Raw genomic sequence first — 15,324 nt, 5'->3', positions numbered from 1 at the left:
TAAGAGGGCTATGCTCAGGCGGGTCCCTTGTGCCCCACAAACAAATGGGAGCTGAGCTCCCCTCTACCATCCTGCTGGTGCCTTCTTCTTTTTCCTTCATTATTCTGGGGTGAGTCACTGGAAGAGAGACAAATGACAGAGATAGAGGCAGTAAGGGAAAGGAAGGGTCTTGAAAGACAGCAGACAGTGACAGTGTGGGAGGAGAGAGAGAGAGAGAGAGAGAGAGAGGGAGAGAGAGAGGGAGAGAGCAGGGGGAAATGGATGGTTGACAAGGCATCTCATCTCTTTAGTGTTCTACTCTGTGGATAGTCTTTGTGCTGCTATCTGCCTTGTCTAGTCAGCCTAGTGGTATGTAGAATTCATGCACCGTTACCTCTGCTGCTGCTGCTGTAAAAACAAAGAAACGGATGACACAAGATTCACATTAGCATATAAAACAAACACATACACACAAACTCACTGTTGTACACATGCACATACACAAGCGTTCCTGCATACATGCAGATAAACTCTTCTCTTGTCTCTCTTCTTTTTGTCAGAAACAACACACACACACTCTGATGTGTATGCAGATACAGTGCATTTTAAAATGATTTTCTTGGGGTAGGGGTCTGTTTGTGTAGTAGCTCTGTTCTTGGTCAGTAGGCCTATGTCTTTCTGTGTACTGCAAAGGTCAAGAAGCTTGGCTGTTGGCTTGGCTGTTGATGTTTAAAAGAAGTTTTGGAAACAAATCATGCATGCTCTTGTAAACATTTCCACAGGCCATGAGTCACTCCTCCTTCTCTTCTCCTCTGCCATTCCCTCCTTTTTCTCCTCGACTCCTTTCTCCATCCTCATCCACTTTGTCTCTCTCTCTCTCGATATTGCCGGTGGTCTGTTGCTGCTAGAGAAACTGTGAGCAGTGAGATAAGGAGAGAGAAAGAGAGCACACGCTTGAAGCAGGGGGAGGTGAAGAAAGTAAAGGAGAAAAAACAGGCAGAGAAAGCGAAGAAAAGAAGAGAGAAAGATTAGGAAACGGAGCAGCGGACCGGCCAGCGTCGGTATGTCCTCCAGGTGGTGTAGGTGTGAGTGAGACATCGGGCAGACGCCCGGGCAGAGTGGCAGCCACGGTGTCCCTGAGGGGCCTGGTCGGGGAGGACAAGGACAGCGAGGCAGGAGGAGGACACACAGGATAAGTATATGGACTCAGACAGAGCGATAGAGAGTGTTCAGATAGCTGATAGCTGAGAGAGAGGCTGTGGGTTACAGCTGCACCGCCGCCCTTCAGTGACAGAATAAACAAAAACAAACCTACACAGGAAGAAACTGCTGAGAAACAGGGAACAAAGTGGTGTGGAGGTGAACACAGGAAGTGAGCCAACGCAGCAGTAATACAAGGCTTCAGGATCAAAGCTTGAAGACTTCAACTGAACGTGGACTCTGACGATTGGGACCAGGAATTAAACTATAGGATTAGGGTCTGTTATCAAAGGCTTTCTGACTGGCAGGATTTTGTGCTGGTGTGTGCAGGAGAACTCTCTTTGTCTGGGACGTGAGCTGTGCTACTGAACCGTGGAACAAGGCGGGGGGGGGGGAGCGTAGGAGGGAGAGTGACTGACAGACCGATTGGAAGGTTGAAGTGTTGGCAGTGGCAGACAAAGTTTGATAGACAGAGTTTTTTCTGGAGGGAGAGAAGAAGAGGGAGGGAGGGATGGTGGTTTCTTCCGTCAGTCCTCTCCGTCGTGCCCAGAGCATCCAGAGATGAGTCAGAGGAAGCTGACACGACAGATGAATCTGTGGGAGACCCCCGAGGGGTTGACCACGCCCAGCCTGACCCCCACCTCTCCCTACGTCAACCCCGCTAACTCACCTGTGTCCCCTGATCACGACCACACTCGGGGACACGGGAATTCTGTGTTTTTCCGCCGTATGAAGCTCAACCGCAGTATAGAGCGCAGACGGTCGTCTCACTCCCACCTTCCTCTCAGGTATTCATGGTGTTCAAGTAGCCAGGCCCATTATCAGGCCCTGTGATGTGTGTGTGTGTGTGCTTGCGCGTGTGTGTGTGGCTTCACAATATCTCCCTCCATGATGTGCTTTTCATTTTTGATGAAGCTGTAGAAACATTCATGGTTCAAAAAAGAGAAATCCCCCTCTAAACCTAAGAAGTATGTTTCTGTGTACACTTTGGCTAAACTCTCACTAAGCTTCTGTTTGACTGGATCTCTTTGAGATTATTCCTAATCTTGTGTTTGGGGTCATGTGGTTGTCTGTAACGCTAGATTGCTATGGTGCTCTTGTGTATATATGCAGATCAGATGTCCTGGGCTGAACTGTTGTTTATACATGTCTGTCTCTCCTTCAGAACGTCATTTATTTTATTGAATTTTTTGGTGGGGTGGATCAGCTTTCATATCGCAGATCAATTGTAGCTTCCATCAAAGTAATTGTCTGCATAATTTCCAATCCTCCATATATATTGTTTTAAATATCTCAATGTCAATTCATTTCTGGGTAACAATAAGTACCTTAGTGAGATTGTTTTAAATTAAAATGGTCAAAAATATTTAAAAAAAATAGCTACTTAGCAAAGAGCAGTTTCTCAAGAAAGAATTTTGCTAGGACTGTCTGTCTGGGAGTGGTCTGAGTGGGGAGGGGAATACTAGGTGTTATTGGCAGAGAGGTTTGGAACTCTCTTTCTTATTGGTCTGTTACCTAATTTACCGTCTGGTGATGTCACCAGGCAGGCCAAAACTTCTTCCGACCTATGGTTGCAAAATTCCGGGAACGTTCAATAAATTCACTGGTTTTCCCAAAATCGCGGTTGGAGCTTTCACGGAATCAGTAGAGAATAAGCAGGGAATCCAGACTCCTCACACAGGCAATTTCAGGCTGTCTTTTTAAACAGCTCTTACACTAAAAGGGCATTATCATCGTTTTTACAAATTCACAGATTTATTCCAACCTCTTAGTGTGTAAATATATATAAAACACAGGAAAATGCCTTTAATGAAGCATTGATCCAGACAACTTTCCTGTCTCTCTCACTTTGTCTTTCAGTTTTGACTCAGAGAATGGTCCGTCGGCCGGCCGCAGCCCCATGGATTCGCAGGCGAGTCCTGTGCTGGGGCTGCACCCCTCCTTTACCACAGAGGGGTGCAGGAGTCGCGGGGAGCGCAGGGAGTCCTTCCTGTACCGATCAGACTCTGACTATGACATGTCCCCCAAGACCATGTCACGCAACTCCTCCATCAACAGTGAGGGGTGAGTATCAAACCTGGGCGGGGGTTTGAACTTATAAGACTATTCCATTGGTTCCATTGCGCCAGGCAAACTCAATCAAGCCCAGCTAAAGTATTGTGCTATTTAAACCCTGGTTTGGTGAGTATGTACCCCCTTACATTCTCCACTTCCTGTGTTCATCACATGCCATCAAAACCACCTTGGCTAATCCACATGGTTAAATCCACTCTGAGTGAAAGTAGCCTCACTGACACTCCAGATTTCTGCAACACTATACATTACTCACTATACAATCACAGTCAACCGACTTGGCATTTATGATTATTATGATTATGGCAGTATTATGCTAATGTAAAAATATTTTCGCTTCACAGCGGTGTAATTTGTCTTGGTCTGCTTCCATTTCAGAAAGATGCTTTTTGGTCAGAACCAAAAATATTTTGTTTAGATTCAGATAGTGCTATGGATACCATTGGTTCACATATATATCTGGTATCTGTTAATGTAAACTGTCATAGAGGTTACACTTCAGCGATAACTCTCTCTATCCTGCTGACTTTACTGTCATCTCCTTCCTTTGTTCATTTTCTATCTCTCTTTCTACAGGCATGCAGAAGATCTCATAGTCACCCCTTTTGCTCAGGTAAGCACCAGCTCTGCAGTTTGTTGATGAAGTAGCGTACACTTCACCCTGCCAGCCTAAAGATAGAACATTCAGTAATGAACTTGAAAGGGGCTAAAATGAGTATGTAGTGAATTTGTCTCGCTCCGCTCTCTGCCCCTCTCCCCGCCGCCCCACCACCCACCGTCCGTCCGTCCCCCAGGTGTTGGCCAGTCTACGAACTGTAAGAAGCAACTTCACCATCCTCGCCAATGTCACGACACCCACTAACAAGTCAGTAGCATTCTGTCAGCCACGTTACCTTTTCAACCCCTCTTAATGTGGTCACATCTCTCTCTTCTCTATCGAAGCATGAATGATATCTTCCCACTGTGTCTATATTGTAACTGTGCAGTCCTTAGTCTCACTGGAATATGAAGAGTTTATTTCCAAAACACTATATCAACCAATTTTTCACATTTGTGTTTTTCTCATCAGGAATGATTAATTGTGGGTACCTTCATGTGTGTGTAAAATATTACTGTTCTCAGATGTTTTTAGTTATTTGTTACATTTGACTCTGTAAAACCTAACAATACTCCTTGTTTCTCTGAGAATGAGGTGGATATATAGTATCTTGCAAAAAAATACACATTATTATTTGTCTCTCTGAAATGAAACGATCAAGTAATAGATTTAAACAAATACATGTCTGTCATTGAACAACCAAATGCCATGATTAGATAGTGAAAAAACACCAATCTGTTTCATAATTTCGTTAAACAATAACAGTTAATTAACCAACATTTCTGAAAATGGATATTGAGCGTTTTTGATTGAAACTCTTCATATGTAGTTTTAGTAAATATCACATTTCTTCCTTCTATTTTGTCAGAGCTGTGTCATATCAGTAGGCTATAATGTGGCAATACTCTCATCACATTGTGTCTTTATCGTGTTCTGCTGAGATCATCATGTCCTCAATGGAAGTCCCTGACTGACTGACTGACTGACTACCTGAAAGACTGCCTGACTGGCTGACTACCTGACTACCTGACTGACTGACTATTCACAAGGATAGAAGTGGTCAATAATGCTAAATATATCATCCTTTGTAATGCAAGGAACAGGCAGAACATGAGTTGGCAGGCTTTTTAGCAGTACGTCAATATGAGCACTAACAATGCATCGTGGAATTATCTAGAGCCATAATTAGTGAGCATGATGCTCTCAGCTCCAAACAGAATCCTCCCTCACTAGACTGCAAGTTGAACCTCCATGTAGAGAAAGAGACAGCTGAGAGCTGAGAGAGCCTCGCTTAAAGGAGGCATTGTTTTTAATATTATTGGCTACAACAATATTTCAAAGGACTGCGATGCAGATCTATGCAAATAGTTTATGATTCCTCACGAATTTTATTGTCCATAATATAGATGAGGTTAAATATGTTTGTTTATCTATTCCCTGTGTTATGTTGTTACGCTACACTATGCATGCCCTATACAACTGTAATGTTCTTAGAGTCCACTAGAGAGCACTCTTTATCATTTCCTCTGATGATGTAATCCTCTATTTGTCCACAGGAGGTCACCAGTGACAAGCCAACCCACTGTTCCTCAGGCAACACTCTCTGGTAGGTTTCCTGCTAAAATGACCTGTAGTCGCTACTGATTGGGAACACTCTCCAACACAACTCACAGTGTTTTGGTAGTGTGCACTCAAGCTTCCAAAAATGCACAGATATTAATAGGAGAATTTGCAGCACCATGGCCTGTGGCTTTCTCAATAACGGATACCAATAGGCTGCGTTTAATTCTGCAGATGAGTTGAATAAATAAGTGTCAATCTGGAGCCTCAACTGAACAATTCTAAGAAATTACAAATGTAGCAATTTGGCTGATACAGTTCAAGAGAACAGATGCAGAGAATATGACCGTTACACAGACCATTATATAATGATACACTATATTATATCAATGCTGAGATCATACTGGTTATAATAATACATACAGCACATTATTGCCACCTTCTTCTCTCCTGTGTATGTGTGTAGATGAGACGTACCAGCAGATGGCCAGGGAGACTCTGGCTGAGTTAGACTGGTGTCTGGACCAACTGGAGACCATCCAGACCCACCGCAGCGTCGGTGACATGGCCTCCAACAAGGTACTACCACTTCTACCAGTACCATTACCCTTCACCATCACTACCACTAGCCCCCACTACCACTACCACTACCTGTACCCTACACAACCGCTACCACTACCCTACACAATCACTACCACCACCACTACCACTACCCTGCACAACCACTACCACTACCCTACACCAACACTACCACCACCACTACTACTACTACTACCACTAGCCCGCACCACCACCACCACTACCCTACACTACCACTACCACCACCACTACTACTACCACTACCACTAGTCCGCACCACCACTACCATAACCTTACACTACCACGACCACCACCACTACTACTACCACTAGCCCGCACCACCACCACCACTACCCTACACTACCACTACCACCACCACTACTACTACCACTACCACTAGTCCGCACCACCACTACCATAACCTTACACTACCACGACCACCACCACTACTACTACCACTAGCCCGCACCACCACCACCACTAACTTGCACTACCACTACCACCACCTTTACTTCTACCACTACCACTACCCTACACCACCACTACCACTACTACTACCACTAGCCCACACTACCACCACAACTACCACTAACACTACCACTACCCTACACCACCACTACCCAACACCACCACTACCACAACTACTACCACTAGCCAGCACCACCACTAACACACCACCACTACCACTAGCCCAAACCACCACTAACACTACCACTAACACTACCCTACACCACCACTACCACTAGCCCAAACCACCACTACCACTAGCCCGCACTACCACCACCACAAACACTACCACTACCCTACACCCCCACTACCCTACACCACCACTACCACAACTACTACCACTAGCCAGCACCACCACTACCACTACCCTACACCACCACTACCACCATCCTACACCACCACTATCACTAGCCCAAACCACCACTACCACTACCCTACACTACCACTACCACAACCACTACCACTACCCTACACTACCACTACCACTACCACTACCCTACACCACCACTACCACTAGCCTGCACCACCACTACCACCACCACTACCACCACCACTGCCTGACACCACCACCACCACGACCACTACCCTACACCAACACTACCACTACCCTACACCAACACTACCACTACCCTACACCACCACTATGTCTACCCACACCACCACTATCAATACACTACACCACCTCTACCACTACCACTACAACTACCCAACCCTACACTACCACCACCACTACCCTACACCACCACTACACTACACCACCACTACCACTACCCTACACTACGCTACACCACCACTACCCTACACCACCACTACCCTACACTACCACTACCCTACCACCCCCACTACCACTAAAATACACTACCACCACCACTAACACTACCCTACACCACCACTATGTCTACCGACACTGCCACTACCACTACCCTACACCACCACGATCACTATCCTACACTACCACCACCATGACCACTACCCTACACCACCACTACCATTAACCTACACCAACACTACCACTACCCTACCCTACACTACCACTACCACCACCACTACCACTACCCTACACCACCACTACAACCACCACTACCACTACCCTACACCAGCACTACCACTACCCTACACTACCACCACCACTACCACTACCCTTCACTACCACTACCCTACACCACCACTATGTCAACCCACACCGCCACTATCGAAACCCTACACCACCTCTACCACTACCACTACAACTACCCTACACTACCACCACCACTATGACAACCCACACCGCCACTATCACTACTCTGCACCACCACTACCACTACCACTACAACTACCCTACCCTACACCACCACTACCCTACACCACCACTACACTACACCACCACTACCACTACCCTACAATACACTACCAATACCACTACCCGTAACTACCACTACCACTTCCCTACACTACCAATACAACTACCCGTAACTACCACTACCACTTCCCTACACTACCAAAACCACTACCCGTAACTACCCCTACCACTACCACTACACTACACCACCACCACCACTACCACTTTTTTACACCACAATTACCACTACCCTACACTACCAATACCAATACCCTACACCACCACTACACTCCACCACCACTACCACTACTACTACCCTACAGTACCACTCTCCTACCACTACCCTACTACTACCACCATTACTACCCTACCTACACCACCACTACCAATACCCTACACCGCCACTATGTCTACCCACACCCACACCGCCACAATCACTACCCTACACCACCTCTACCACTACCACTACCACCACCACTACCCTACACCACCAATATGTCTCCCCCACACCGCCACTGTCACTACCCTACACCACCACTACCACTAACCTACACCTCCGATATGTCTACCCACACCACCACTACTACTACCCTATACCACCACAACTACCACCACCACTACCATATCCTCTACGCTACACCACCACTACCACTACCTTACACCACAACTACAACCACCACTACCCTACACCACAACTACTACCACCACTACCACTACCCTACATCACAACTACCACCACCACTACCCTACACCACCACTACCACTACTCTACACCACAACTACCACTACCACTACCCTACACCTCCACCACCACTACTCCATCACGGCCACTACACTACACCACCACCACCACTACCCTACATCACCACCACCACCACTACTCTACATCACCACCACCACCACTACCCTATACTACCAATACCACTCCCCTTAACAAACACTACCACTACCACTACTCTACACCACCACTATGTCAACCCACACCGCCACTGTCACTACCCTACACCACCACTACCACTACCCTACACCACCAATATGTCTTCCCACACCGCCATTACCACTACCCTACACCACCACAACTACCACCACCACTACCACTACCCTACACCACCACTACCCTACACCACCACCACCACTACCCTACACTACACTACCACCACCACTACCACTACCCTACCACTACCACCCCCACTACAACTACCATACACTACCACCACCACTAACACTACCCTACACCATCACTATGTCTACCCACACTACCACTACCACTACCCTACACCACCACTACCACTACCATACACTACAACCACCACTACCCTACACTACCACTACCACTACCCTACACTACCACTCTCCTACCACTACCACCCCCACTACCCAACACTACCACTACCACTGCCCTACCACTACCCTACCACTACCACCATTACTACCCTACACCACCACCACTAACCTACCTACACCACCACTACCAATACCCTATACCACCACTATATCTATCCACAATGCCACTATCACCACCTCTACCACTACCCTACACCACCACTACCCTACACCACCACTATGTCAACCCACACCACCACTGTCACTACACTACACTACCACTACCACTACCCTACACACCAATATGTCTTCCCACACCGCCACTACGACTACCCTACACCACCACCACTACCACTACCCTACACCACAACCACCACCACCATTACCCTACAGCACAACTACCACCACCACTACCACTACCACCACCACCACCACTACCCTACACTACCACTACCACTACTACTACCCTATACCACCACTATGTCAACCCACACTGCCACTGTCACTACCCTACACCACCACCACCACTACCCTACACCACCAATATGTCTTCCCACTCCGCCACTACCACTACCCTACACCACCACAACTACCACCACCACTACCACTACCACTACCCTACACCACAACCACCACCACCACCATTACCCTACACCACAACTACCACCACCACTACCACTACCACCACCACTACCACTACCACTACCCTACACCACCACAACTACCACCACCACTACGACTACCCTACACCACAACCACCACCACCACTACCATTACCCTACACCACAACTACCACCACCACTACCACTACCACTACCCTACACTACCACAACTACCACCACCACTACCACTACCACTACCCTACACCACAACCACCACCACCACTACCATTACCCTACACCACAACTACCACCACCACTACCACTAACACTACCACTACCACTACCCTACACCACCAATATGTCTACCCACACCACCACTACCACGACCCTACACCACCACAACCACCACCAACACCACCACTACCGCTACCACTACCCTACACCACCACTACCACTACCCTACACCACAACTTCAACCACCACTACCACACCCTACACTACCAATACTACTCCCCTTAACCACCACTACCACTACCCTACACTACCAATACTACTACCCGTAACTACCCCTACCACTACCACCACCATTACCACTTTTTTTACACCACCACCATTACCACCACTCCCACTACTTTACTCCAGCTCTACCACTACCACTACCACTACCTCTACCCTACACCACCACCATGTCAACCCACACCGCCAATGTCACTACCCTACACCACCACTACCACTACCTTACACCAACAATATGTCTACCCACACCACTACCGCTACTGCTACCACTACCCTACACCACCACTACCACTACCCTACACCACAACTACAACCACCACTACCACTAACCTACACCACAACTACTACCACCACTACCCTACACCACAACTACCAATACCACTACCCTACACCTCCACCACCACTACTCCACCACGGCCACTACCCTACACCACCACTACCCTACATTACCAATACCACTCCCCTACCACTACCACTACTACTTTTTTACACCACCACCATCACCACCACTCCCACTACTTTACTCCACAACTACCACTACCCTACACTACCACTACCCTACACCACCACTACCCTACACTACCACTATCACCCCCACTACCACTACCATACACTACCACCACCACTAACACTACCCTACACCACCAGTATGTCTACCCACACTGCCACTACCACTACCCTACACCACCACTACCATACCCTACCACAACCACTACCCTACACTACCACTCTCCTACCACTGCCACTGCAACCCCCACTACCCTACACTACCCTACCACTACCACCAGTACTACCCTACACCACCACCACTACCCTACCTACACTACCCTACCTACTACCCTACCTACTACCTACCAATATGTCTTCCCACACCGCCACTACCACTACCCTACACCACCACAACTACCACCACCACTATCACTACCCTACACCACAACCACCACTACCACTACCTCTACCCTACACCACCACTGTCAACCCACACCGCCACTGTCACTACCCTACACCACCACTACCACTACCCTACACCACCTATATGTCTACCCACACCACCACTACCACTACCCTACACCACCACAACCACCACTACCGCTACCCCTACCCTACACCCCCACTACCACTACCACTACCCTACACCACAACTACAACCACCACTACCACTACCCTACACCACAACTACTGCCACCACTACCACTACCCTACACTACCAATACCACTCCCCTTAACTACCACTACCACTACCCTACACTACCAATACTACCTGTAACTACCCCTACCACTACCCTATACCACCACTACCACTACTTTACTCCACCTCTACCACTACCACTACCTCTACCCTACACCACCACTATGTCAACCCACAACGCCACTGTCACTACCCTACACCACCACTACCTTACACCACCAATATGTCTACCCACACCACTACCGCTACCGCATCCCTACACCACCACTACCGCTACCACTACCCTACACCACAACTACAACCACCACTACCACTACCCTACACCACAATTACTATCACCACTACCACTACCCTACACCACAACTACCACCACCACTATCCTACACCACCATTACCACTATCCTACACCACAACTACCAGTACCACTACCCTACACCTCCACCACCACTACTCCACCACAGCCACTACCCTACACCTCCACCACCACTACTCCACCACGACCACTACCCTACACCACCACCACCACTACCCTACACTACCAATACTACCCGTAACTACCCCTACCACTACCCTACACTACCAATACTACTACCCGTAACTACCACTACCACTTTTTTACACCACCACCATTACCACCACTACCCTAGACTACCACTGCCACTACCCTACACCACCACTACCCTAGACTACCACTGCCACTACCCTACACCACCACTACCACTACCCTACACCACCACTACCACTACCCTAGACTACCACTGCCACTGCCACTACCCTACACACACCACAACCCTACACTACACCTGTCCATGCCCCTCTCCTATACCCTCTACCACAACCTCAAAGTATTTGTGTTTCCTAGTCCAACTGTCCAACATAACTAAATATCAATACTATTATCAGTCTCCCATACTGTATGTTTCATTAATGTCTGAGAGGCTTGTTTGCATTTGGCGGAACTGAACTGTATGAATGTGGACTGTGGACTGGACAAGCTAATGTAACAGAGGTGGTTCGGTCAGCCACACTCTCGTGATGAGTAACCTGGTCTGACATGTGACGACTTGGGTTAGCTCCCCAGGATAATGTCTAGCTTTTAGCTCAGTGGTCTATCACAGCCTTGTGACTCGCAGGAGCTGTTAGTCCGTCCCATTGATGTTTGGGATTTGTGTATTGTCCTTTTGAGGCCGAAGGGAATGTATGTGTGCATGTACACAGAATGTCTAAAAGATTTGTCAGATGCTCTATATTTACAAAGGTATGGGTGATATGTGTATACTGTATACTGCTGTTTAGAGTGTGTTTGTAGCGGATGTGTGTTTGTGCACATGAATGCGTGAGCTGCAGCGAGATGTTCCGCTTAAAATGTAGGAGAGAGAGAGAGAGAGAGAGAGAGAGAGAGAGGGTCCTGATGCTGATGTCTCTGCTGTAACCTTGGTTGCTATCGAACAACAGGGTCTGCCCTTCCCTTTTACTCATTGGCTCACCACTCTGACCACAAGGCTTGTGGTCTGGGCAGCGACCAATGAAAAAGAGGCAAGGTTCCTTCAACAGTGTTGTGTCTAAAAGAGACCGTGTGGTATTCTTGTTTTTCTTGTCACCCTGAGGGGAATGTAGCATGTTGTAACTGTTTCAGAACGCAAAAGACAGCCATTTGGATTTGTATGTGTGTAAGGATGCCTGTGTTTGAGAGACAGACAGAGGGCAAGAGAGAGAAAGATGGAGTGAGAGAGGGGGGAGTGTGTGTGTGTGTGTGTTTGTGTGTGTGTGTGTGTGTGCTCCTGGCTGACAGAGAAGCAGAGAGAATGCTGTGGTCTTTAAGAGCAGACAGGCGACATAAAGACACATACACACAAAACCACACCAACATGAACACACACATATGAACACCCTCCCTCGTACTCTCGCTCTTACACACTCTCTCTCACACACACACACATTTACGACAGGCGTACATGCTGTCTGCAGCACATGCGCATTCAGGCTGCACGCACACACACACACACACACACACAAGTGCATGCTGTCTGGCTGATTAGCTTGCAAGGGCTGTCTACAGCATCCAGCGAGACGGCGCTATAGGAGGCAGCAGGGCTTTGCTACGGCGGAGGAAAGAAAGAGGAAGGACAAATAAGGGGAGCCTGAAGCTCTTGGATTAGTTTCAACCTCAGACATAATTTAACCAGCCCAGAGAGACACCATGGAGTGACTGGGATACTGCGGGGGAAGCTACTGGGAGGAGGACTGTGGACTGTGTGTGTGTTGGGATCATCGCTGAGGCATATACGAGGCAGATGCAGCAGTAGGACGACTGGGCCCGGCCCCTGGATCCGGTGCGTTGTGGGGGAGGGGCAGTTTGCAGAGTAGACGCAACGCAAGGAGACGAGGAGAGAGCCTGTTTTTCCCCACACCGAGAGCTCTGATGTGATTCTGTAGCCTGACCGACCATCTGCTAGCTACATTACAGGCCTGGCTCCCTATTTCTCTATCTCTGTCTCTCCTTCCTTCTCTTTCTCTCTCCATTGCCGTTCGTCTCCCTCTCTCTGTCACTCTCTGTCCTCTTCCTCTGTCCCATCGCTCAATACTACGGTCATCTTTCCCACCCTGTCATCACCGTCTTTCCATCCCTCCATCCTTCTAAGCTCCTCTGTCCTCTTTTATCTGTCTGTCTGTCTGTCTGTCTGTCTGTCTGTCTGTCTGTCTGTCTGTCTGTCTGTCTGTCTGTCTGTCTGTCTGTCTGTCTGTCTGTCTGTCTGTCTGTCTGTCTGTCTGTCTGTCTGTCTGACCTATCTTTCATTACAACATCTTGGCTTTTCTCCCTTTCCTCTCCTCCTCCATTGCCTCTCTTTGCCCTTCAGACGGTCCCCCGCTCACTCTCCATCTTCTCCCATCCTATCCTCCCCCTCTCCCCACTCTGCTGTTTGATTTGGGTCAGTTCTGCTCACCAGCTGGGATGAGATGTAGTCTCTGGAGCTTGGGGATCCAGGGGGCTCCTGGCCTGCCGTTTGCGGGGCACCCTCATCTGTGGACCGTCCTCACACTGGGGCCCATATCTGGACGCACTGGGTGGGTGGCCTGCTTCCAGGAGAACTGAATGTAGGGACGGACTGTGAGCACCAGTGGACCCTGTCCCTCTCCCCCTTCACCCCTCGCCCCCGCCATCCTCGGCGGGGGGAAGCTGTCGCTCTGGAGTGTCCCGGCCTGGCCGGCTGCGGCCTACACGCTGCCCACACGCTGACGACGAATCCCTCCTCATGCTGCTGGGACACCTGCAGCGCCCCCACCCCCAGCCCGCTCCACTACCGGTCCTCCTGTCTGGGCAAGCGCCCCTCGCCCCCCGTCACCCTAAGCATGGGTGTGGTAGAGGCCATTGACCCCGCCTCGCCGTCCCCTTGCCCCTCGCCCGTGCCAGGCGGCTACCGGCTGCCCCGCTCTTCCACCAGCTACAGCCAGCTGCAGGGGAGGGGAGGAGGGCCAGACCTGGAGCTGGACCTAGGTGCGGCTGCCGGTGGGGTTCTGGAAGGTTCTGGGACGGCAGCGGAGCGCAGGACACCTCTAGTAGACCTGTTCTGTGAGACCTGCTCGAGACCATGGCTCATTGGATGGTGGGACCAGGTAGGGCTGGGAGGGGAAGGGAACTGGGCCAGACAGACAGGCTGCATCTTGGATAGCTATTTTGATGAACTATTTTTCCACCCTTGCTGTTCTGTGCTTTATATAGGCTGTTATCTGTCCATTCTACTTAGTAGGTGTGATTTTGTTAAGCCGTTGAAGTTTCATGTTGAAAAGAGAAACATGTCAGTTGTGTGGGTTTTAGTTGTGTGGATTTTAGGGACCAGTTGTGTGGGTTTTAGTTGTGTGGATTGCAGGGACCAGTTGT

At 49.0% G+C, this 15,324-nt stretch overlaps 1 protein-coding gene across 2 annotated transcripts in view; it reads left to right on the top strand.

The window, feature by feature from the left end:
* Window positions 1-1,290: 1,290 nt before the first annotated feature.
* The window catches only part of LOC115171236 (cAMP-specific 3',5'-cyclic phosphodiesterase 4B), a 31,013-nt gene continuing 16,979 nt past the window's right edge, over window positions 1,291-15,324 (top strand). Inside the window, exons 1-6 of one of the 2 annotated variants that reach the window (XM_029727855.1) lie at window positions 1,291-1,967; window positions 3,040-3,243; window positions 3,829-3,865; window positions 4,047-4,117; window positions 5,407-5,456; window positions 5,877-5,989. In XM_029727855.1, coding sequence (XP_029583715.1) covers window positions 1,741-1,967; window positions 3,040-3,243; window positions 3,829-3,865; window positions 4,047-4,117; window positions 5,407-5,456; window positions 5,877-5,989 — 702 coding nt within the window. In that variant the 5' untranslated portion in view covers window positions 1,291-1,740. Of the gene's footprint in view, window positions 1,968-3,039; window positions 3,244-3,828; window positions 3,866-4,046; window positions 4,118-5,406; window positions 5,457-5,876; window positions 5,990-13,465; window positions 15,060-15,324 lie in introns of those variants that run through there. The other variant, XM_029727856.1, reaches the window with a different exon arrangement.

Source organism: Salmo trutta, chromosome 32 (genome assembly GCF_901001165.1).
Source record: "Salmo trutta chromosome 32, fSalTru1.1, whole genome shotgun sequence".
NCBI classification, from domain to species: Eukaryota; Metazoa; Chordata; class Actinopteri; order Salmoniformes; family Salmonidae; genus Salmo; species Salmo trutta.
This window is presented reverse-complemented; position numbering and strand designations above follow the sequence as displayed.